Source organism: Tupaia chinensis, unplaced genomic scaffold (assembly GCF_000334495.1).
Source record: "Tupaia chinensis unplaced genomic scaffold, TupChi_1.0 Scaffold000320_2, whole genome shotgun sequence".
Classification (NCBI taxonomy): Eukaryota; Metazoa; Chordata; class Mammalia; order Scandentia; family Tupaiidae; genus Tupaia; species Tupaia belangeri.
Window position 1 is genome coordinate 277,791 of NW_006159814.1, and position 27,089 is coordinate 304,879.

Below are 27,089 nucleotides of genomic sequence, written 5' to 3' on the forward strand. Positions count from 1 at the left end.
CCTTCTACTCCATTCTCCTCTTGGGATCTTGGGCACACATGCACACGCGCTTGGTGTGAGTTTAAGCCACCGGGTCTAGGACTTGCACAGCCTTTACGCTAACTGTTGGTCTCAGGCCCAGTGTGAGTTTTAAGTTATGGATCCAGGACTCAAACCACGGTCAACCACATGGGGGTCCAGTGACGTAAAACTATTATGCTATCTGCTGGTCCCCCTTGTGATTTTCTTAATAACATTTTTATTTCTCTAGCCTACTTTATTGTAATGAAGTATATAATATATATAATATACAAAATATGTATCAATTGATTATTTATATTAACAATAAAGGCTTCTGGTCAACAGTAGGCTATTAGTAGTTTTAAGCTTTGGGGGAGTCAAAAGCTATACGCAGACTTCTGATTACACAGGAGTTGGTGCCCCAACCCCTACATTGTTTAAAGTTCAACTGTATATACATTGCTTACATGTATCATATGTGTATATTTGATTTCTGGAATATGCTTCAAAATGACAGGTAGTAAGGCGGATTGGTGGAACTATAGATGAAACAGTAATCACCATAGTTAATAACTATTGAAGCTGGGTGATAGGTACATTAGAACTGGTTATACTATTACATCTACTTTTATATATGCTTCATTTTTCTAAAATAAACTTTTTTACTTCCTACATATCTTGGCTCAAAGACTTAGTAGAGTATACACTCTTCCGAATGAAGGGAAAATAAATTTTAGAAAGGGAAGTTATGAAATATATGAAATAGGAAAGTAGTGAAAGGAATTTTCTTATGACTGCTATGCACCAAATAATGAGAAGAGTCCAGAATAGAGCAGCATGGAGGCTCCAGGACAGATTTGTTAAAAAAGGTGAAATATCTGATCCATTTAAAACACCCTGATAACCTTAGATAACTGACAGAAAGTTGTGGCTGAATTACTGGTTGGTATGTGAAAGTAAGACTAGGGGACTTCAAAAAGTTCACTAAAAATGGAATGAAAGAGCTTATTTTGGTGCAAGAAAGTTTTGAAACCCATACTATTTTTGTAATATGCATTTTCCATTAACTATTACCTATATGACCTTGGGACGGTTTCTGAACTCTTGCCACCTAAATTTCTTCACATATAAAATGGAGTTATCACATACCTTATGGTACTAATATCAAGTACCATATGCCTGGGTAAAAAGTGGACCTTTAATATATATTAGCTCAGGGTCAGCAGGTGGTATGGTGGTTAAGGGCACTGGACTCCCACATGGCTGACCATGGTTCAAATTCTGGACATGGAGGCTTGCTTTCTCACTTTCCCCCTCTCTTTCTGTCTCTTTCTCTCTCTGTAAATATTAAATAATAATAATAAAGTTAAATGTTAAAAAACACTCATCAGCTCTTACATTTATTTATTTATTGTTAGAGGGCACATGCACTCACCAGGGACAGGGCGACAGGGAGGGAGGGAAAAAAGAAAGCACCTCCCAACCATGGGGAATGGTTAATCTTTTCTCTTCCATCTCTTCCTCTTTTCTCTTTTTAAAGAAATTTTTGCTATAGGGAGCATGCATTCACCGGAGAGACAGAGAGAGACAGAAGGTAAGAAATCACCCCTCGTGGCAATGCTATAATCCTTTCTCCTCCATTCTCCTCTCGGGATTTTAGGTACACATGCACACAAGCCTGGCATGAGTCTCAAGCCTGGCATGAGTCTCAAGCCTGGGAGCCCAGGACTTGAACCATAGTCAGCCATGTGGGAATCTAGCAATGTAACCATTATGCCATCTGCTGGTCCCTCATCCTCTTTTCAAGATTTTAGGCATGCATGCACATGTATCTGGCATGTTTTTCCAGTTGCCAGGTCTGGGAATCGAACTTTGAGATTGGCCATGCGGGATGCAGCTGTCTTAACCACCAGGCCATGGAACCAGACCCAGCTCTTACATTTAAAAACAAAGGGGGTTTAAGTAAATGAGGCTTCACAAAGCATGCGATAAATCTTAAAGTATACCCAGAAGAAAATTTAAAAGTTGTATATGAAGAAAGATGAGAAAAAGCAAATATATAAAGGAGAGAAAAAGCATGTCATGTATATAAAGAAATAAGGCACATACTCCTTGCCCTCACACATTCCCACACCAAGTTAATACTATGTAATGAATTACAGTTCTACTTTCTTAAAAATGTAAAGGTGAACAGAATGAAAGGGAAGAGAACAGTTAAGATTAAAAAACAGCAAAAGTGGTATTTACATGAAATTAATGACGAGAGGTAGAACAGATCTTATAGAATCTAATTTTAAAGAAACTGCTAAATAAAAAGAATAATTTAAGTAATTAAATATATTAACTAAATAAAGAGAAGTAATTTAGAAAAGATTTCCATGGAAAGGGTGGGAGCACTCGCCACTGACTTTTTTCCTCAGAAAAAACCTAGAAAAGGAAAACTCACTTAGAAGGGAAGTACTAGATACAAAGGATAACAGAACTGAAAGCCCAAACTAAATCCAGCAAGGCAGGAATTCGAATCCCAGTGAGCCACTTTAGATTTGGCTTCCTATACATAATGCCCAACTATTGTGCCATAGGGCTTGGCCCTGTAGTAGACTTTGGGTTTCTCAGATATCAGTATTAAAATTAACTTTCACCTTAGGCTTCTTGCATTTGCCTGTTCCATCTCCTTTTGTCTCTAGTTCTTCAAGTTACTCATTCCTTTTTGTTAGTCAGGACTCAGTTCAAACAGCACTTCCTCAGAAATGCTATCCTTGACAATCCAGCAGTATTCTTCCATTTTCCAATGCCCATGATCATTCAATTATATTACTTAGGCTTTTTTTTTAATAGCACTCATAACCAGATATGATTTGTTTGTTGTATGATTCATTCACAAAGAAAGTAAAGTAAGTGATTATACTATCCCAGAACTATTTAGAAAGAAAAGTCCCTAGAGGTGGAGAAATATACAAGAAAAAAGAATGGCAGGAATAAGAAAAGGAGGCAGAAATAGAATTGTGAAGCAGCTTTGACCTACTTAGAAGTAAAAAGAAAAAATATAGAATGAAATAAATTAGAACATTGTTACACTTAAGTCTGACCTTCATCAGATAAAGACATTATTTAAAAGGTAAACTGATGTGATTGGTACAATTATTTTTTTAAGACAAATTTTTGCTATAGGATGTGTGTGCTTGCCAGACAGAGACAGAAAGTGAGAAATCATCCCCCACAGGGATGGACACACTGCAATCCCTTCTCCTCCATTCTCCTCTCGGAATCTTGGGCAGGCACACACCCGTGCCTGGGGTGCATTTTAAGCCACTGGGTCCAGGACTTGAACTGTGGTCAACCACGTGGGAGACCAGTGACATAACCATTATGCCATCTGCTGGTTCCCATGACTGTTACAATTAATTAAAAATCAAGCCTATAAGAGTACACCCTTAAGTTCATAGATTACTTATTCAAGGTGATGGAAAGCTAAGAAAAGATCACTTTCAATGCTGGAACTGATTACAAATCAAAACCAATGTATCCCCAATAGAGAGAGAAATCACCTCTAACTCAAGATACAAGCACTAAACTCACCGATCTTCTAAAACTTTAATGGTTTCATGAAGGACTTTCTGTTGCTCTCTCAGCTGTTGATTTTTGGTGAAAAATTCTTCCAGTCTTTGTGCATCTCTAAAAGTCAAAAGTATGTTTTTCAGGGAAAAAATAACAGAGAAATCCTGTTATAAGAAATTCAAAGTTTGGTCTCATAATTTACATATCATGAGTTTCTTATATTAAAACAAAACAACTTAAAAGGTGATGTTTGAATATCTTGTTCAAATGATAAAATCTGCTCTTTTCTATATACTATAGATAAATTATTTTCTTTTTTGGGGGGGGATTTTTGCTATAGGGCATGTGGACTCTCCAGAGACAGAGAGACAGAGACAGAAAGCGAGAAATCACCCCCAAGAAGGGATGGCCATGCTGCTATTCCGTCTCCTCCATTCTCCTCTCAGGATCTTGGGCACACACGCACATGTGCTGGTTGTAATTTTAAGTCACTGGGTCTGGGACTTTAACTGCAGTAGACTGTGGGAGTCCAGTGACATAACCATTATGCCACTTGCTGGTCCCAGAGGTTTTTGCCTTAGGTGTGTGCACTTGCTGGAAAGAGACAGAGACAGTGAGACGGAATGTGAAATATCACCTCCCTGGTAGGGCATGGCCATGCTGCAATCTCTTCTCCTGGGATCTTGGACATGCACTGGCACATGCCCTGTTTGAGTTTTAAGCCATTTAAGCTAATGTCATCCTTATTATTTCCTCAGTGGAAAATATAAAAGCTCCATTTTTTTTCCTTTACATAATGGCTGGTGTGGCATCTTGGTAATATACTGCTCTAAAAAAGGCTAGATCCACATGAAAGATCACAGGTTTAGCTCTCCAGCTGACTACATGCAAGGTGCATGCATCCATCTTGGAAGGCTGAGGTGAAAGGATTGTGATATGGAATTCTGTTGAAGGTGTTTGTCTTTCTCTCTGTTTCTTGCTCTCATGAAACAAGTAAGTTAATTTTAAAAATAAGTAAGTAAAGGTTGATAATCAGATGATCAAATTCATCAACTGGCCATTGAGACAGTCGAATCAGTTTTTAAGTAACAGATACATATACATCAGTAAAAACAGATGTAATCCATGTCCACTAGCAGGTTAAAAGAATCAGGCAGGGACCAGCAATTAGTGTAATGGCTATGTCGCTGGACTCCCATGTAGTCGACTGCGGTTCAAGTCCCGGACCTGGTGGCTTAAAACTGACGCCAGGAGCGTGTGCGTGCGTGCCCAAGATTCCGAGAGGAGAATGGAGGAGAAGGGATTGCGGCGTGGCCATCCCCCCCCTGGGGGGGGGTGTGATTTCTCATTTTCTGTCTCTCTGTCTCTCTCTGTCTGGCAAGCGCATGCGTCCTATAGCAAAAACCTCTCCCTCCCAAAAAAATCAGACAGACCAGACTCAAGTACATCTTTTCAAATAATCTCACAATATTCAACACTCAACATTTCTACATTTAATTTTGTGAATAAACTTGTGTAGAAGGGCAATAGCCATGTGTGGCAATAACTTGACCATCATCAAAAAACAGGTCTAAAACAATTAAATGACGAACAAATAGTTTTTTCTAGGTAGGAATACCTTAGGACTATGTGTGCATGTGTGTGTGTGTAGGTGCGCATATGCAATAGAATAGTTGAACCACTTCTTCCAGTTGAAAACCCCCAAAACTGGAATAGCTTACAAATACAGTTATTCTAACAATATGGAGGTAAGACGTCATAACTGTTATGACACCTTGACCATATACTGTAAAATGTAGTGGGAAAGAGGGATTATGGTTAATATAAGTAAACTCAAGTTCCTGGTCCCACAATGCAAAGATCTAATTTATTCTGGAGAGTGTAAAATGAAGCATCCCTTTCATACTCTAATTATTTAGAGAATTTACTCATTTGTTCTTCCAAAATGTATAACCTCAAGCTATCTTAGGTACACATGGATAGAGTAATTACAATATATATTAAAAGGTTGCTAAGAAAATTAAATGACTGTAAACTATATAGTGAAGTAAGTTGTTATTATCTGCTACTAAATAATGAGTTGTGTTTCCATTTTTTAATATTCAGAGATATCACACGTAATTTCTTTGAAAAGGAACTTTCAACACTATTTACAAATTTAAGAACCTTTTTCATGTGACTGGTTATAGGTGTGGAGAAATATTTCTATGTAAAAAATCTGTTATAGGGGCCAGCAAGTAGCGTGGTGGGTGAGGGGCTGGACTCCCACATGGCTGAGCATGATTTGAATCCCAGACCTGGTGGATTGCTTTCTCACTCTCCCTGCTCTTCTTTCAGCATGTCTCTCTCCAGTCAGAATAAAATAATAATAAAATAAATTTTAAAAATCTATTATAAAAATATCTGTAATAAGTAACTCTAGATCATTTCACTTTATTCATAACAGAGAGTGTGTATATATGAGAGAGAGAAAGAAAGGGGGAGAAGCACCCTTGACCAAATCTGGGCACGCCACAATTCCCCTCTTCCAGCCATCAATTCACCAGGATCTTGGACATTTGTGTGTGTAGACCTGGTGTTTTAGGTTGACTGGGTGGAGGATCTGAACCCAGTTGGCCATGTGGTTTCCAGGACTGTAGTCTCCAGTATGCTATGAACTGTGCCACTAAGCTGGGCTGTGGGTCATTTAGAATCATGTCTAATCATTCAATATGCAGGAAAATGATTCTGATTCAAGATATGGTAAAATACTATTTTATAGCTATAAATTTATCATTTAGTAGTTTAGAAAATAAAATTACTAGGCCTACATGAAGAATTCACTATAATAATAATAAAACAGTATTTTGTAAATTATTATAATAATAAAACTAATTTCTTTCAAAGACATTCAGTGAATGTAGTATAAAAATATATTTAAATAGCAAACACAATAAAAAAAAATTTCTTTGGTTTTATTATTGCTTTTCCTCCCCTAAATACCAGAGGGTGTGTGCATGTAAGAAAAAGAGAAATCAGTGGAGCCTGATCACACTATAATCCCTCTCCTCCATTCCTCCTTCCCATTAGGATCCAGTGTGCTTCATGCTGCTGAGGCCAGAATTTTAACCATGGTCAGTCACATGAGATCTAGCCCCCTCCATACAAGCATTTGATCACTATGCTATGGTGTTGGCCCTTACTACTGCTTCTTAAAAGTGATTAACATTTGGGACCAGCAGTTACCGTAATGGCTATGTCGCTGGACTCCCACATGGTCCACTGCAGTTTGAGTCCCGGACCCAGTGGTTTAAACTCACGCCGGGCGTGTGTGCGTGAGTGCCCAAGATCCTGAGGGGAGAATGGAGGAGAAGGGATTGCAGCATGGCCATCCCCCCGGGGGGGGGGGTGATTTCTTACTTTCTGTCTCTCTGTCTCTCTCTGTCTGTCTGGCGAGTGCACATGCCCTGTAGCAAAAACCTCTCCAAAAAAAAAAAGTTTGTAAAAAATAGAATTAAAAAAAAAAAGTGACTAACATTTAAAGGATGCTATTGTAATGAATGGTATTCATTCAGCATTTATAAGATCATTAACCAGTGAACCAAGGTGTAATGTAAAGAATTTGCTAACTATTAATCAATCCTGAAATATTAACCCTTTGATATTACAAAAGGTCAGAAGAAACAAGAATTCTTATAAATGGTATACATGTGAGGGGAGACTTATAGAATAACTTCAGCATGGTAATTCAACTGTTTTATTTGGTATACATTTAATTATCATGCCAAGTCACTGACAGTACTCATACTCTGATTAACAGTGCTTATAAAAACCACCTCTAATTGATCTATAACATATGAAGATGAAAATAGAATAAGTATATTTTATAATTTTAAATCTAAAACTACTAAGATATTTACACTACTGAAGAAGTGTCTGTTTCTTCCTCAATAAAAAAAGAGTACTTTTTGATTTCAAGTAGATAGAATAAGTGAATCTACATTAACCAAAAAAGAGCTATTTTCCTCATTCAACTGATGTAATTTCATTATGTTTACTTTTGAACTAATTTTTATTATAGAGAGAATTTATACATATAGGGTTTTTTTTTCTATAACCATTCAGATCATTCTGACACATATAAACATATGGTAATACCTTCAATAGTTAATAAAAGGATGGAAAGTTTTGAAATCATTTGTGTCCACAGAAACTAAAAAAAAAAAATGTATCCCATTTAAGGAACTTATACCCCAAAGCTACACTGGCTACTATACTCTGGGCCACAGAAGTAGGACTAGCTTAATTGTAAGTCTCTATTGATGATCTTTGCCTTTACAATTACTGCTGTGATGTTTGCCAAACAGTGACTTTACATTTCCATCATTTCTTTCTACATTTACTAATTGGAATTCTAAGAAAGCATTTTCTCTTTATTCTATGGGTAGTATAATGAATTACTTAAATTGTCCTAGATTTTGCCACTGAGAATTTCAAGTTTCTTACACATCTTTTCAATATGCCATCATGTTTTTTAGCATTATTTATTTTCTGGCACCAGAAAATGTTCCAGCTTTTCTAGTATTTTGTGTGCTCCAAGCTCTGGAATTAGGTTTTTCTTTTACTGAGCAACATTACCTAGAAATCAAGATCTGAGCTTACGGTGCACTCCTTACTACTGGGGTGTAACTGCTTGTAGGACATGGACCAAGACTGAGAAATATTGGGCCATCGGAAAAGTCATGACATTTTTTCCTATGCAAAACTGCGTCATGACTTTTCCAAAGACCCAATATATGCATCCTTGCACAGACTAACAAATATCATTACCTACATCTATTTATCTGTCTGTATATTAAAAACCATGACTACAAACTAATAACTTGAGTTTCTATACAGTATCATAGTTTTAATGCTAGCCTTTTTTTCCCTGACTTTTGTAACTACTTTCAACTGATAGTGAGAATCCTAGTGCTCGTTATCAACAATACATTTATTAATATCTATTTGTACAATCAGAATCTTTATTAGCCTCAGCCACTTATGTTAATTTAATTCCTCTTGCCAGATATGGTCTGGAAATGACCACACAATTATTGTCAACAAGTTCAAGGAAATCTGCTAGGGAATGTTTCAGGCAAACTTTTTTTTAAAGAATTATTTAATTCCATTTGTTGTTGTTGTTATTATTATGTTAATTTGACCAGACAGAGAGAGAGAGAGAGAGAAAGGGAAAGCGAGAAAGCAAGCCATCAGGTCCAGGACTCAAACCATGGTTGGTCATGTGGGAATCCAGAGGCTTTATCCACCACCCCACCTGCCATCCCCTAGACAAACTTTTATAAGTAGTTAAAACAGATAAAAGAATGTTCTGCAACTAATGATTAGAACGATAATGGCTGTCTTGCCATACTGAATCAAATCTAAGAGGGCAAGACAAACAGAAGACTTGTCTTTACTGATTTTGAGTCACTGATTAACCAGTCGTAAAATATCCTTTCTTTGGGCATTCTATGTGAAAAAACACATTTTCCTTACTGTAAAAGGCTTATTTACTTTTATACACAAAGAAAATCTCTCTCAGTTGTGGAACTAAACATGGCTCTACCACGGAAACAGAGATGGTTTATGCTATGGATAAGGAGGTTTAAGATTACATCTTTAAGGTAGGAACAAGTATTCTTTCAACATTGCAAAGCATTTAGAAATGTTAATAATTCAAAAGAACCACAAAATTATTATTTAAAAAAAAAACATTTTATAAACTGATCATTTTAGCCAGATGGTGGAACAGTGGTAAAATGCAATACTCTGCATGACTGAACCACATGAGAAAGTTCCAGGTTCACATATGGAGACCTCCGGAGTATACCTGGCAAGTACACAGGTGCCCATGATCCAGGACTGGCTGAAGGTGGAGGTAGACTGCAGTGTCAAGACCTGATGGGCATGCTGTCTGTCTCTATCTCTGTCTCTTTCTGACTCATGAAAGAAATAAATGAGTTAAAAACCCAAAACTTAATGATTTTATATTTCTGAATTAAATCTACTTCCAAACATGACTTTAGAGGTATGAAGACAAATTTCCCAATTTTCATATTAAGACAGAGAAACAACTGAGTGTATTCTGATAGATGGGTAACTAACTCTAGCTCTCAGTTTTAACTTGAAAACTTCAGGAACATGAGGTATTCCACAGGTATATATTACAAAGCAAGTATATTATTTGTCACAGTAATACTGATTTTCACTACAGTACTGATACTCTGCTATGCTACCTGATTTAGATTTCTAAATGTGGAAAATTTGAACAAACAATAATTGAGGATCCTCTGGTAATTTCAAACGATCCAAAAGAGCACTCTGAAAAAACATTTAGTTTCCATTTTTTATGAGTTTAGAAATCCCAGAATTATTCGGCTCTCCTCTTGTAGCATTTTGAATTCCAAGTATTAATCAGATCTGAGAAAAAAATTGCCATTGACAAATCAAAATGAGTTTACAGATTAGTTCTCATCTTAAATACTTTATGGAACAAGATACATAAACATACAGAAATTGTCTGTAAATGTACATATATATACATATCCAAATATTAACCAAGGTTACACTTAAATTACAAAAATATTTTTCTTATCTTAGAATTTTGAAAGAAAAAATGCTATAACTATTCAAGGTCCACACCGAGTAAAGCTAATTTCTTTATAAATAAAACATTGAGCTCAAATAGGACATTAAAATCATTACTTTATAAATAAGACATCAACGTTACATACAGATACTTACAAAATTCGTTCCTTTTTCAGTTTGGTTACTTTTGCTTGTAAACCTGAAGAGTAAAAAAGAAAAAAGCCCACGGTATTTTATTTAAGTATTTCACCATTTCTAAAGCAGATATCTAAGTTCCTTTATGAGACAAATTCTTGCCTTTGGTAATTCATGAATTCTAGTAAGATTATATTTAGAAAATCTTTCTATATAAATTTGTACAGAAACAATATATCACTTCTAGGAAAAAGATTTTTCATTGTCTGCTTCATTCAGTATGCTACACTAGCAAGTCACTTCAATGTAGTCTCTGAATATTGAACCTGGTCCCACTTGTGTGTAAAGAGGATATTCTACTTGTTTGTACAGTGAGGTAACAAAAGTATATCCACAACGTTACTACTTTATTATATAACAGTCAAGTAGAATAAAAATTTCCCCACCTAAAGTGACTTATTTCTTTTCTAATAACAGGCACAAGCATATAATTAGAAGTTCACAATAAATGAAAGTCTATGTTCTGACATAGCCTACATATTTGCTAATAGCAACAATTCTATGTAGGCTCAAATTTTATGGGATTAAACTAGATTGTGGCAGGAAGTCCTGGGCTAAGAGCAAAACTGCTTACAGAAAAGTACTTAAAGACAACTAGTGGTTTTTATCTCAATATCTACTATATATACATTTTTTAAGAGGTTTTTTTAAAGAGGTGCATGCGCTTGCCTGAGAGAGGGGGAGAGAGAGGAAGAGGAAGAGAGAGAGAGAGAAAGAGAAAGACAGAGGGAAAGTGAGAAATCACCCCCCAGGGTGGATGGCCACGCTGCAATCCCTTCTTCTTCATTCTCCTCCAGGATCTTGCACAGGCACGCACATGCACCCGGTGTGAGTTTTAATTACATAGGTCAATTCGATTACCTATAATTTGAGTAAATAAAAAGTTAGGGGTCTGCTATGCCATGGCACACATTACTAAAACACTGTGCTCTGCAGGTTGAGACCATTTGGAAGACTCAGATTTAATTCTCAGTTTTGCTTAAAGACTGAACACAGTGGCTGCACCTGTAATCTCAGCAACCTGGGAAGGCTAAGGCACAATTAGGAATTCAGCGCTAGTCTGGGCAACATGGTGCGACTTGTCTAAAAGGGCTCGGAGTGGCAGCACACTCAACTGTAGTCCCACCTGGGAGGCTGAGTTAGGAAGGCTATGACACATGAGACTATGCCTTATTGATTTATTTTTTAAGAATCATGTTATGTAACTTTATTGATTTATTTTAAGAATTATGTTATTTAACTTTATTTTAATTTGACTACAGAGTGACAAAGAGAGAGAGAGAGAGAGAGAGAGAGAGAGAGAGAGAGAAAGCAAGCTACCAGGTCTGGGAATTAAACTGCGGTCAGTCCAGTGCCCTTAACCACCACGCTACCTGATAGCCCCAAGAGACTGTCTTTTTAAAATTTTATGAATCAGATAGTTAAAAACTGTTACAGATAAAAACTTGCTCTCGATTGTTTATATATGCTTTATTCATAATAGATAAACATTAGAAACAACCCAAATGTCCTGCAACTTGTGAATTGTTCTTTGGGAAACAAAAACTAAAAAACGTGGTGCATTTAGTCACCACGTACACTACTGAAAAACTATTACTAAATGCAATAATTTGGATAGATCTCAAGGACATTATGTTGAATAAAAACCAGCAAATCTCAAAGGTTACATTCTGTAGGATACCACTTACATAACATTCTTGAAATTACACAGTTATAGAAGACAGATGATGTGTGGGAAGAGGTTGGAGAGATGGAGCAAAAGGAAAGTAGTGGGGATTTAAGAGTGGCCTGAAGAAACTTTGGCAGCAGTCACAGGAATCTATACATCTGCTTAAAATGCATAGAACTGGGGCCAGCAGGTTGTGTGGTGGGTAAGGCACTGGACTCCCACATGGCCAACCATGGTCTGAGTCTTGGACCCAGAGGCTTGAGACTCATGCTGGGCATGTGTGTGTGTGTGTCCACAATCCCAAGAGGAGAATGGAGGAGAAGGGACTGTGGCATGGCCATCCTCCTTGGGGGAGTAATTTCTTTTTCTGTTTTTCTGGTGAGTACATGTGCCCTATAGCAAAAATCTCTTAAAAAAATGCAGAGAACTAAATACACACACATAAATAAGTGTTATGCTATATACACACGTAAGTGAAGGCATATAAAAGTGGTGGGATCTGAATAAAACTGGTAGACTGTAACAATATGACTTTCTTGGTTATGCAACATACTACTACTATAGTTATACAAGATAATACCACTGGGGAAAATTGGGAGAAGAGTACATTGGCTCTTTTTGTACTGTTTCTTACACCTACATTTCAATCTATGATTACTGTGAAATGTAAAGCTAAAATATTTATGCTGAATAACTATTTGCCCTAAGAGATTTGGTAAACTGTTAAAATATAAAGCATAACAATAAAGGGAAAACTTATCCTTTAAAAATGTTGAAGAGTTAAAAACTGGTATGATTTTCTGATTTTTTTAAAAACCTTTTTTATCTGTTAAGTTCTTAGCCTGAGAACCTTCTTGCTCCTTCAGGTAATGAAAACAAATATAGAATAATTTGAAAGTACTCAATAACACATCAAATTATTCCCAAAGAGTTAAGAAAAGAACTTGGGATTCTAACTAGGTCAAACAATACAGTCAGCAATTTTTCTCTCTTCTTTCCTTCTCAATGTTTGGAAATTTACTGGTTGGCAGATTTTCTTGTTTTTAATTTTTATAAACTTCTGAAACTCAGGTATGCTTTTAGAAGTAAAAAGTGCTGGGGCCAGCGGGTGGCATGGTGCATAAGGCACTGGATTCCCACATAGCCAACTACAATTTGAGCCTCAGACCCAGTGACTTAAAAAATCATGCAAGGTGTGTGTGCGTGAGTGTCCCAAATCCTGCAAGAATGGAGGAGAGAAACTGTAGCAAGGCCATCATCCCTTGGGGGAGGTATCTCACTTTCCCCCTCTCCCTCTCTCTGTCTCTCTCTGTCTTTTTCCAGTGAATGCACACAACCTATGGCAAAAAATCTTTAAAAAACAAACAAACAAACAAAAAACCCTGTAAAGTACAGCCAAAAATGAAATGGATTCTTGCCACAAACCATTTTAAGAAAAGAAACAATGACACAGAAAATCCATATAAACTTCAAAAGAAAATTCTTGGGAAATACGGAAAGACTACTCTTTTATCTTGTATGCATCCAACATCATTGAGACATTTGTTCTGTCACGCAGATCAGTCCCAAAACAGGTTTGTGTGTGTTTAAATTTTAGCATTTGCTATTCATCATGTCAATTAGGCATCTGCAATTAGAACCCTTATAAAGTACGCTTTAATCCTGCTCCACACCCATCGGAAGGAATGAGGCTATACAACAATGCAGCTCCTGTATGAACAGGTAGTCTGTTCAACAAAGTATTTGGGATTGTTAACACTGGCAACCTGAGACACCTATTGAGGAAACAGTGCTCAAAAGACCAAGCATTGTACTATGATTAACCTTACATTCATTCATACATTCATTTTGGAGGAAACAAAACAATCTAGGGTCTTTATGTACAAACAGAGCACACGACAAATTTAAAAGTTCACAAATGAAGCAAAAATTCAATTTGTTACACATAAAATTAGCTAGCCTAATTCTTATTTTAGTTCTCTATTCAGAACAAACTATAACATATATACTATCATAACTTTAAAACAAGTTACTTACAATTCTGAATTATAAATAAGCCTAATAGTACCTTTCCTGAAAAACAGAGGCTTTATATATAGATCAGGCAATTTGCAACTGCCTAATAAATAATTTCAATTCCAAAGTGAAAACTTTTATGAGATGCAATCCTATCAAAGGTACACTTACTTTGTTTAAAATGTAATAATCTCTGGGAACCAGCAGTTAGCGTAATGGCTATGTCACTGGACTCCCACGTAGTCAACCGCGGTTCGTGTCCCGGACCCGGTGGCTTAAAACTCACATCGGGCGCGTGTTCGTGCGTGCCCAAGATCCCGAGAGGAGAATGGAGGAGGAGGGATTGCGGCGTGACCATCCCCCCTGGGGGGTGATTTCTCGCTTTCTGTCTCTATGTCTCTCTCTGTCTGTCTGGCGAGCACACGTGCCCTACAGTGAAAATCTCTCCAAAAAAACAAACAAACAAAAAAAAGTAATAATCTCAAAATGGGTAAATAAATTTTTGTGAGTTTTACCGATTTTTTTTAACTTTTTATTTATTCATTTGCTTATTTTTTAATTTGACAAGAGAGAGAGAGAGAGAGAGTGAGAGAGAGTAAGGGAGAAGGCAAGCCACCAGGTCCAGGACTTGAACTGTGGTTGCCCATGTGGTAGTATCCAGCACCCCAACCACCACGCCACCTGCTGATTCCATTCTGAATTGTTTTTTTTTTTTGAGAGATTTTTTGCTATAAGGCACGCACACTCGCTAGAGAGACAGAAATTGAGAAATCCCCTCCAAGAGGGGATGGCCATGCAGCAATCCCTTCTCTTGGGATTTTGGGCACATACACGTGCCCGGCATGAGTTTCAAGCCACCATGTCCGAGACTCAAACCACAGTTGGCCACATGGCCATCTGCTGACCCCATGTTTTACTGAATTTATAGATATGAATGAAAATAAAAAATAATGAATGTTGAGTTTCTGATAACATTTTTTTTTCTCATAGCATTCTTAGTAATGAGTAGAAAATTGACATTATATATCAAAACTACATGCAATTCTTTTCATTGTTAATTTGTGTGGTCTTAACGTTTTTTTGGAATTTCTGATGAGACATTTGAGAAAATAAATAAAGCAATCCAAAACTAAATATAAAAATATTTAATCTGTTACAAAACTTTTCTATTTCTTCAAAAAGTTCCCAGTTTTACCCTCAAAATCGGCCAAGTTTCTTATGAAACTAATTACCATATTAACCTGATACAGAAAATATATTATCTGAGATGTTGACAGTACAACCTGTCATGGACAAAAGACTATTAAAATTGTCATGTTCTGGGGCTGGCAAGTGGCATGATGGTTAAGGGTGCTGGACTCCCACATGGCTGATCACGGTTTGAGTCCCAGACCTGGCAGTTTGATTTCTCACTCTCTCTCTCTTTCTGTTCCTCTCTGGTCAAATTAAAACATATATAAATAAATATTAAAAAGTTAAATAAAATAATTCTTTAAAAAAATTGTCCTATTCTGAAAGTAAATTCCATCTTATTACCTGTACTCTTAATAATAAACCTAAAATTGAAAGAGATGATTAAAAATATATACTAAAATATTTTACTAAGATTTTTGAAATGAAAAGAATTCTGAAATTTCTTTGAAATTCTATTAAAAGATTTTTTTAGGGGCCGGCAGGTAGCATGGTGGTTAAGAGCGCTGGACTCCCACATGGCCAACTGCATTTTGAGTCCTGGACCTGGTGGCTTTCTTTCTTTCTTTTCCTTTCTCTCTCTCTTACTCTATCCCTCTAGGGTCAAATGAAAAAATAATAATAAATAAATAATAAACAAGTAAAGTTAAAATATAATAATGCTTTAATTTTTTTTTTTAAAACCTTTTAGTTCTGGATTAAAAGCATACAGGGTAACATTATCAGTAACAATTTATGTTTAACCCCGATAGTAGTAGCATTTGTCACAAAAGAAACATAAGACACTAGTATGAACAATCACAAAAAGATACAATTATCCTAACCCAGCTATAGAAGCCCAGATAGCTACTCTGCAATGGTAAAATGACATAGTGATCCTGGTCAACCTGAAATAAATGGGCACATGAGTTCCCATGATCCTGGCTCGCTGAAGGATACTCTTTCATACATGTTCTCTTTCATGAAATAAAATTTAAAAAACATGATAACCCAGGACCAGGAGATTGTGTAACGATTACATTGCTGGACTCCCACATAATCAACTGTGGTTCAAATCCTAGACCCAGCAGCTTAAACCTCATACTGGGTCCATGTGTGTGCATCCAAAATCCCAAACGGAGAACAGAGAAAAGGGGACTACGGTGTTGCTGTTCCCCACCTGGGGATGTAATTTCTTGCTTTCTGTCTCTATCTTTTCTTTTTCTTTTTTAAAAAAAAGATTATCCTAAAGATAAAAGACATAAAAACTTAGGCATTAATGTCTATAGATTTTTTTATTTTAAAAAAGGTCTGGTTTGCAATTGCTATTCTTCAACAGAAATTGGGAGACTATTTATTGTCACCTAGTTTTGAAAGAAATATAGTAACTTATTATAGTGTGTTCAGTGTACATAATGTCATGTATATGACATATTTTTGCTATTGTTTTATATTTCAATTAAATAAAAAATAAACCTTTTAAAAACAAATAGCATATTTAGATGCATGTATATTCCTATGGGTATATTTCCTTGGGTATCTAAGCAAAAATAACATATCTCTGGGACCAGCACATAGCATAAGGGCTATGTTGCTGAACTCCCACGTAGTCAACCACAGTTGGAGTCCCAGACTGGCGGCTTAAAATTCATGCCAGACGCATGTGCATGCATGCCCAAAATCCCAAGAAGAGAAGGGAGAAGAAGGGATTGTGGCATGGTCAACCCCCTGGAGGGTGATTTCTTGCTTTCTGTCTCTCTGTCTCTCAACTGAGCACACATGCTCTATAGCAAAAATCTCTCTTTAAAAAAAAAAAAAAAAAACCCTTAAGTACTAGAAAGTCATAACACTTGTCTCTTTTTCTTTTAAACAACATCAAGTTTTAAGAGTAATGAGACAATTTTGATTCCTACGTATACTTCAAGATCTGTGAAGTCCAGACAAGTTCATGTTTGATGTCTTTCAAATAGCCTCTTAGACTGGTTTCTCCAAGTGGATCCCTCATCTTCTTTAAAAAAAAAAAAAAAAAAAAATATGTAATACCTTTAAGGCAAGTCTTTGATGTTATCACACAGTCTGAGTATCTTCTTTTACATGAAACTATGTGGAATACACTGACAAAGGACTAATATTAAAAAAGCTCTGCCTTCAGCAAATCTGGATGGTCCAAACCACAATGGCTGAGTGACATATCAAAGTTAAAAAAAAATACTGTTTATTCACTTAATACCTTTAAGAATCCATAAGTGATCTAAAATTGGGAAAAAATGACCCAAACAATATATTATAAAGCACCAAAAATTATCTGCTCTCATCAATTCAAATACATGCCCAAAACCCATCATTTATAAAATACATGGAACTGGGACCAGCAGTTAGTGTAATGGCTATGTCTCTAGACTCCCACGTAGTCGACCGTGGTTCATGTCCCGGACCCAGTGGCTTAAAACTCACACCAGGCGCATGTGCGTGCGTGCAGAAGAAGAGACGAGAATGGAGAAGGGATTGTGGTGTGGCCATCCCCCCTGAGGGGTGATTTCTTGCTTTCTGTCTCTGTCTCTGCCTGGTGAGCACACATGCCCTATAGCAAAAACCTCTCCAAAAACAAAAAAATTTAAAATACATGGAACTATATATACCAACAATTGCTGTATTTCTCACTTAAATTCTTCCAGAGTATGGGGCCAGCAGGTGGCATGGTGGTTAAGGTGTTAGACTCCCACATGGCCAACCATGTTTTGAGTCTTGAACCTGGCAGCTTGGTTTTTTACTTTCTCTCTCTGTCTCTTTAGTAAGTGCACATGCCCTATAGCAAATCTAAAATAATAAATAAATAAATAAATAAATAAATAAATAAATACAGTTAAATAAACAATGATAAAAAAAGTTTTCTGAAGTATACAAACTAACTTTCCTGGGAATGTGATGACTATTAGAGAAAAGCCATAAATATTACACAAAATTTAAGAGAATTATCTAATGTGTAATATTTGTGAGTTTTTATATATTCTATAAATCTGATGAATATGGCACCCTATTAATATAAAACAACATATTGTGGGACCAGTAGTTAGCATAATGGCTATGTTGCTGGATTCCTACGTAGTCGACCGTAGTTCTAATATATATAACACAACATATTGTTATATTATTTTCATATACGTGCAAAATTTTCCAAAATAAGAAAAAAGTCTGAAAGTTTAAGTGCAAGAAAGAACACATATGCACACTTGAGAAACCAACCTTGGAAGAATATATACACAAAAAATAAAAAAAGTAGGAGCCAGCAGATGGCGTGGTGTTGAGGGCACTGGACTCCCACATGGCTGGTCACATTTCGAGTCCTGGACCTGGTGGCCTGCTTTCTCACTTTCTCTCTGGTCACTCACTCACTCTGTCCCTCTCTGGTCAAATGAAAATAATAAATAAATTAATAAAGTTAAATAAAATAATTATAATAAAATAGTTACTTGTTTGTATGGGGAGGAAGGTAACTCTCTATTGCCTACTTTGTGTTTTGATACTTTAAGAAAAAAAATTAAAAATTAAAAAGAAACAACGGAGGACCAACAGATGGCCTAACAGTTTTGTAGTTGGACTCTGACATAGTCGACTGTGGTTCGAGTCCCAGACCCAGCAGCTTAAAACTCACACAAGGCACATATGTGTGAATGTTAAAAATCCCAAGAGGAGACTGGAGGAAAAGAGACAGCAGTGTGGCCACCACCGGGGGAGTGGGTGGGGGGTGATTTTTCACCAGTGAACACAAATGCCCTATAGCAAAAATGTCTCTTTAAAAAAAAAAAAGAGAAAACGGATATAACAATAGTCACCTTGTTCCACTGATACTTTGATTTGTAAATGAATGCTACTGAACTGACTGCATCAGCAATTAGAACTGATAGTTCAACTGGGTTTAACAGAAACATGGCAGGCATAATCAATCAAATAATGAGCATAAGAAAGCAGCAAAAGATGCAGGTTAATGAGTAGAGGTGGCTAAACTCCAACCCTTTGTTATAAAAAAAATTGAAGAGAATTTCTTATAGTCCCTTGAATAAAATCAAGCTCTTACCTCCAAATGTTTGTTGTCTCCCCTTCTATCACCTTCGTTTAGACTTATTTGCTCACAGGGTCTAATCCTACAGTAAAAGTACATGTACACACCCCAGTTCTTCCTTTATGTTCCCAGATATCAGGGTATATGGCATTAAAATTCTAGAGTAGAAATTCCCTTTACACTAGGATATGTATGACTCATATTCACAAAGTTTAACAAAAGTAAGTGTGTAAAATACATTTCTTAAAGAAGTTTCTCCAAGCAAAATGGAGCTTGCAAAATTGCTTTTGGGGTTCATACCTCAGAGTTCATTAATGAATGATAAAGCTATTGTCATGAAGTTCTGCCAGAAACTAAATTTATCATGGGGAAGTTCCAATACAGATCCACATAATACACTTTAGATTCAGGTAGATCATGTTTTAAAGGCACTCTGGCGTAATGTTAAAGTTACAAAGCACTGTAGTAAAACCTACGGTTGCCTTAGATAATTAAGAAACAAACATATTATGAGGCACTCCCCACATATGGGAAAATTATACTAAAGTTACAAAATTAGATGTGGTGTATTAAAACTTGGTATGGGGCTTGGCAGGCAGTGTGGTGGTTAAGGCGCTAGACTCCCACATGGCCAACTTCGGTTCAAGTCCCAGACCTGGTGGCTTGCTTTCTCACTTTCCCTCTCTCCCTTTCCCTCTGTGTCTCTTTCCAGTCAAATTAAAATTAATAAAATAAATAAATAAATAAATAAATAATTCTTTTAAAAAATCCCTTTAATATAAAAAAAAACACTTGATATCAATAAGTCTTCAGGTTGGCCTTAAAATTCTTATATATGAAATATACTTTGACCCAAATATTTATACACTTATCCCAACTACAACTGTTTAAATCATCTGTACATTCGTTTTACTTCATATAACCCTTTTAGCTCCTATTCCATTGAACTGTTATTATCTGTTTACCTGACCATCAGATGGCAGGCTTTGAAGGTAAACTGCCATTCACTTTCATATCTCAGTGCTTAGCAGCAAATACATTCCCAAAAGTTTGTCATATGACTTGAGTGGTATTTTAATATCTATAAATAATGCTGCAAATAATTTTACAGATGAAAATTAAGTTTAGGGGTTATTAAACTTGGCTGAGATCACAAAGCAAGTAGATAAATGAAATCAGCATTCAAATACAGGTCTTCTGTCAACAAATACCATACCTTTTCCATCACCCCATATACATACCAAGAGATTAGGCATACCAAAAGAACTTATGTAACAGATGTATGTAGTTAAAAAGTAACAATTTGAGACTAGCAGATGGTGTAATGGTTATGTTGCTAGACTTCCACATAGTTGACTACAGTTTGAGTTTGAGTCCTGGACCTGGTGGCTTAAAACTCATGCCAGGCGCATATGTGTGTGTGCCCAAAATATCAAGAGGAGAATGGACAAAAGACTGTGGTATGGCCATCCCCACTAGGAGGTGACTTCTCATTTTTCTCTCTGTCTCTCCGACAAGCACATGTGCCCTATAGCAAAAATTTCTCTAAAAAAAAGTAAAAATAAGTAAATAAATAAAAAGCAACAATTCAATGATAAAAACGAATGCCCAAAAGTTAGGACTGTAAATGATCCTTTCCAATGAGACCTTTGAACTTAAGGTGATTTTTTTTCCTTCTGTTAAAAAAGAAAGCAAAACTATCATACAAATCAGTTATTATAGTCTCAACAAAATACTGCTATATTCATGTAAGAAAACATTTTTACCTTGTACTTCTTTATCATGGTACTCTTTTAGTTTTGTCCAGAGTTCCTTAAAGTCATTAGATACATCTGCAGAACTAGGGCTTCTGCAACTGCTTCCAGAGATGTTCATCTTGCTTAATATGCTCCACACTTCTATTTGGTTAATGTTTTTGGACCTTTTCTGTTACATTATATAGATGTGAAGTTGTCTTTGGACAGTTCAAATACCTAAATGACAAATGAAAACATAAATGAAATCTGCATTTATCTTTACATAATTTAAAGTTGGAATGAAACAGAAGCGCAGCTGTTGTTAAATTTTCCTCATTTACCAACAAGCAATTGTTTTTAAATGGTGGGGCTGGGAGAAAGAGAGGAAAGAGGATTACAGTAAGAAAAGCCCTGATTTCATTTATTTGTCTTTTATATAATATATATATTTTTCTTATTCCTCCTAGAAAGCAGTAATTACCTAAATAATGTTAAATGCAAAGAACTGTCAATATTAAAAGGTTTATGAATCATTTTTGGTTGATACTGAATAATAAAAGAACGTATTACTTCTTGTAACTTTTTTTCTTCAGTTTTTTCTTTTTTTTTTTTTTTTAATTTCTGCTATGAATGAGACAGAAAAATGGCATCTCCCAATGGGGTCTTTCCACCACAATCCACACCTCAGCTTCAACTAGTCCTGGATCACAAGCACACATGTGCCTGGCACACTCAGGGAGGTCTCTGGACACAAACCCAGAACCTTCCTACAGGGGGTCAGTGTGGCATTTTACTACTGTGCCACCATCCAGTCCCTACTTTTTAAACTTCTGAACTGTATACTGAACCAAAATTGGGAAATATTCTGAACTATTCCTGACTTAGGGAATATGTGCATGTATACATACCTCTATGCACAAACATGTTATCAAACAGCTTGACAGACTGATGTACTAACTACACACGAGGATCTGTATAGCTTTCTAGAAATAAGAAAAGACAGTAACATACTGACCCAGCAAAGATAAATACAGAAATGTCTTTATTTAGGTTATAAACACTTACAGTGCAGCTACTCTGTGCCTCTCTGAGTAAAGATGAATGATTAAATAAGTTTTTATTTATATAACTCCTACACAAGGAAAAAGATACTAAGAAGTTCAAAATGATTAATAAATATTTAACATATGTTCTTTAACTGAAACCATTAATAAGCCACCATTAAAAAGGAAAATGAGGGGTCAAAATGGCAAGCAGGCCAGACCTTTCAGCATCAGGTCTGTGTCTGAATGAGATTTGAAAATGGTATTACAATGTTGCAGGATTCAATAAAATGGGATTAATGTGAGATAATACAATATATGAGAATGAAGATATGAAGGAAGCCATAAGAAGACTTCCCGAGAATCTTTATAATGACAGGATGTTTCACATTGAGAGCACTGGACTGAACCATGAGGCAGCAGATCTTGCCTAAAGAGCAATGGACAAAATACGAGGAGGATAATTTCTACCTTGAAGTACATCTGAAAGAGGTTATATGGTAAAGGAAAGAGAAAGAAGAGTGGGCAAAGTAACAACTAGGTTGCAATCATGAAGAGTGGGCAAATAAGTAATTAGGTTGCAATGGTGGATGCTGTTGTCCTCGAACCTGAAACATTTAATTTAAAAATAATTAGTCTGCAGATGTATTACTTTAAATAAATATCTATTGTAAACATAAAAAAAAAAGAAAAAGGAAATGATTAGTAAATTTACTTAGCCTCATTCCTGGCTCCATAGCCAATGCTTGTACCATTGCTAACAAGTGCCCAAACTAATTTAAGTGTCTCTTGCTAACCATTTCTTGAGGTCCCTGATGAAGAGACTAAAATAATGACACAGTTTTATTTTGCCAGAGGACACATGTTCTCATCTAAGACAGAAATAGAAAGGAAGAGAGGAATGGAGAATGGTCAAGCCATAATCCTTTCTCCTCCATTTTTGCATATGTGCATATGCCCAGCACATTTTTTTTTTCATGGCAGTAGGGCTGGGATCCAGGTCTCTGACTCCCCTACTGGTCTAAAGGGCCAGCTCAACAATGATAAATTTAAAAAAGTGTATAGGGGGCCAGCATGTGACATGGTGCTTAAGGCGCTATACTCCCACATGGTTGACCACAGTTCGAGTCCCAGACCCAGTGGCTTGCTTTCTCATATTACCTTTCCCTCTGTCTGTCTCTGGTCAGACTTTATAAAACAATAAAAACAAATAAACTTAAATAAATAATTCTTTTAAAAATTAATAATAAACAAAAAAGTGTATAGTGTATGTGAGATCACTTGATAAACTGTACAGAAATAAAGGTACTTTGTTAAACTTTCCCAAAAGTGCAGTTAACTTTTTAGAAATATAATTGGCAAAATTGAGCATATATTGGATTTCAGAAGTATTAAGTTATTAATGTTCTTGGATATGATAATGTGGTCTATCTAAAGGCCTGATTTGATAATACACTGAGGTATCGATAAAAAAGTTAACAAACTGGGAACCAGCAGTTAGCGTAATGGCTATGTCGCTGGACTCCCACGTAGTCGACCACGGTTCACGTCCCGGACCCGGTGGCTTAAAACTCACGCTGGGCGCGTGTGCGTGCGTGCCCAAGATCCTGAGAGGAGAATGGAGGAGAAGGGATTGCAGCGTGACCATCCCCCCTGGGGGGTGATTTCTCGCTTTCTGTCTCTATGTCTCTCTCTGTCTGTCTGGTGAGTGCACGTGCCCTACAGTGAAAATCTCTCCAAAAAAAAAAAAAAAAAAAAAGTTAACAAACTGTCTGGGATTTACTTGAAAATTCTACAGCAAAAAAAAAAAAAAAAACACAAACACAAAAAATAAGTGGTAAGTAGGGAGATAAACAAGGGCTGAATTTTGACAGTTATTGAAGTTGGACGAAGAATGAGTATGTGAGGGCTTTCATAACTGTAGTGTCTTTCTTTTGTGTATGTTTAATTTCAAAACAGTTTTTTAAAATGGGACTAGGGGCATTATTAGTACAGCTTTGTTTCCAGAGAGTCTTGAATTCGACTTCTTAACCCTAAAAAGTAAATCGGTTGGCCTATGTTACCATAGCAGTCACCATTTGTTATTTACTATATTATCAGAGATTGCAATGTTTTATATTCATTATTTTACTTAATCTTCAGAACCGCATAAAACAGCTAGTATAATTAATTTCATGTTAGATCTGGGAAAACAGGAATAAGAAATGAGGTGACTCTCCCAAAGCCACACAGACAGGACACAGCTGTCAGAGCTGGGACTCAAGTCATGAGATGAACAACACAATAAAAGTAAACTAATTCCATCTATTAAATACTTTAAAATAAAAGTCTAAAATTAATGTATTAATTTAAAATTGCACAATACATTAGTAATTTCAACCAATAGTACAAAAATAAGCGCCCTTCAAGAAACATACCTGTCTTCGGAGGCATTTAAAGGTAAAAAAGTCAGGTGCGCTTGTGTTTATCTCATAAAAACACCTTATCAATATCAAAGTGCAAATTCTGGCTCACACACCCTGTGCACCTATCCTGCACTCCCAGAACTTGTTGCCGACATCTGCCTTTTGGCATGGAACCGTTATCCACCGCCCGAAGACGCACCGTCCTCTCTGAGAAACGCACATCTCGGCTCCGGCGCCACGCCTGGGCTCCAAGGCCGGGGCCAACAGAATACCTTTCCGCGCATCCCTGCGAGGCGTGCGCCACCGCACGGGAGGTCCCAAGGAAACTCGTCTCACTCCGGCAAGGCAAGAGGGCGCCTCGAGTCCCAAGGGGGCCCTAAGCAAAGTGCCCAACGCACTTCAGCGACGCGGAGGTGCAGAGGTCTCGCCCCAGACACCCTCCCTCTCGCGCGGGTTGGAAAGGCTCGGCAGGAGCAGAATTAAGCGATTGGCCCGGGAACCCCGAGCAGCGCATGCGCCGGCGGGGGTGGAGGGGCTCGGCCCTGGGAGGAGCTTCGTCAGCCGGCGCGAAGACCGGGAACAGCACCGAGCGCCACCTCGTCCTCTCGCCAGTTCACTTCCACCGAGTTTAGCCCAAGTGCAGCGTCCTCCCTCAGACACAGCCCGAGAGCCGTACAGCCATCCCAGCCCCGCGCCAAACCGCTTGGCTGCGCGCCCACCTCCACACCGGAAGTAGCCACTGCGACCCGGGACTCCCGCGGGAGAAGATGTCTCTCACCCGCAGCTTCAGAGGCCGCCTCAGGATTCTCCGAGCCCCCGGAGCAGGGCGGGCGCTTCCTGGGCAAGTGGAGGGACGGTCGTTCGCTTTTCTCCTCTTCCGCTTGTCCCTCACCTGACTGCCGGACTCTTGCCAGGCCAGCCGGCCCTGGGAAGTCTGCGCCTTCCGGCGGTGGGAAGGCCACAGGGAGACCGGCCAGGCTCTGAGGCGGCCGGACCCGCCCGCCTAGAGCCCGCGTGACGTCACGCGGGAGTTCCCGCGGCGTCACGCCCCTTTCTCCGGCCGCGGAGGACTGGGTCGGTGGGTCCGCCCGGACTTAGAGAGCCCAGCACCCACCGCAGCGTGTTTGTCTGTCTTGGAGAAAATTCAAGCCGTCCTGTCTGCGGAGCTTCAAGTCTTAGACGTTCTATGACAGTTACCCATAACAGTATGGCCTACTTAATAAGCACATTTCAGGGAAAACGTGCACTAGTGATGTGGACCAAATGTAGAGTTCAAATTAACTGATGGGGAAATGGCCACTGATCCATCTAACGTGTTTGGCCTTATCCCTGTCTGTTACCTACAATTCAGTGATGGGGCCTGATGGACTGGGTAGTAACATCATAAATCATAAACGATGTTTATTTTCTGAGGCTAAATGGAAAGTTTCTGGCAAACCTGAGGTGAGAAGGCATCTGAACTGACCAGTATTGCTTGTTGGGACAACATGCTGTTAGGTAATATTTGAAAACAGAAAGTCAAATTTTCCCATGGCTGTTTGAGAATAAGACTAACAGTATGTTTTCCAATGTATCTTGATTTCCAAAAGAAGCAATTTTAGACTAGTAGAAATTGTACAAATGAGGTGAAGAAAATAGAATAAACTAGAATTACAATCTCTTAAACCAGAGATTAACTTTGTTAATTCTAAAATCTGGAAGTAAGATATAGATTAAGATTATAAATTTAGGGACCAGTAGTTGGCGTAATGGCTGTGTCGCTGGACTCCCATATTCAATCCATTACCAAGTCCTGTATATTTCCCCTACCAAACATCTAAACCCACCCCCTTCTCTCCATCACTATTTTCATAATCCAAGACACCATTATCTCTTACCTGGTCTACTGCTATTTTTTTTTTCCATATCTACCCAACCAATCACCCAACCTACACCATTCTCTTCTTTGCTGTTCAGAAAAAAAATTTCAACATCTATTCCCAATTCATGGATATATTTAATTTTAAATCATATACATGTATTGCTGAAAAGTGGTACATGGTCTAATATAGCCTCTGTAGCTAGACCTCTGAGTTTGAATTTTGCTTTAATGTTTCCTGAGTGAATCCGAACTGTTTGCTTGGCTTCACTCTCATTTTTCCCTTCCTGGAAAGTGAGGATAATAATAGTATCAACCTTAGGGTATGAAGATGAAATGAATTGATATATTGGATAGTCAGAAAAGTCATGATGCATTTTTGCATAGAAAAACATAAAAAAAACTCATGACTTTCCAGATGATCTAATATATATACTACTTAGTACAGTGTTCATACAGTATATATAGTATGTGCTCAATAAAAGCCAATATTAGTATTTCTAAGTTAATTGACTGAATATTATTACATATTTTAAAAACATTTTCCAAAGGATGATAAAAAAATATAAGAAGCTAGTATCTTTTCCTCCCTTCACCTTCAATCATGCCCACTTTGAAACCACTTCTTTACTTTGTAACTACTGTGATTTTCTTTCTTTTTTTTTTTATTCTGTTAGAGTGAGAGGCCGACAGACAGGTACCACCAACAGGGCCTTCACACTGCTGTTCACCTCCAGTCTCAGCCAGCCTGGATCATGGACACAGATCTA

General features: G+C 37.4%; 1 protein-coding gene and 1 pseudogene across 1 annotated transcript in view; one reads left to right on the plus strand and one right to left on the minus strand.

Annotated features, from left to right (window-relative positions):
- Window positions 1-26,707, minus strand: part of RBBP8 (RB binding protein 8, endonuclease) — an 89,031-nt gene extending 62,324 nt beyond the window's left edge. Inside the window, 4 exon segments of the mRNA XM_014588986.2 lie at window positions 3,580-3,675; window positions 10,324-10,366; window positions 21,044-21,250; window positions 25,240-26,707. Of these exon segments, the coding sequence (XP_014444472.1) occupies window positions 3,580-3,675; window positions 10,324-10,366; window positions 21,044-21,152 (248 nt within the window). The 5' untranslated portion in view covers window positions 21,153-21,250; window positions 25,240-26,707.
- Window positions 22,190-22,672, plus strand: LOC114008339 (cytochrome b-c1 complex subunit 7 pseudogene; annotated as a pseudogene).
- Window positions 26,708-27,089: the final 382 nt, after the last annotated feature.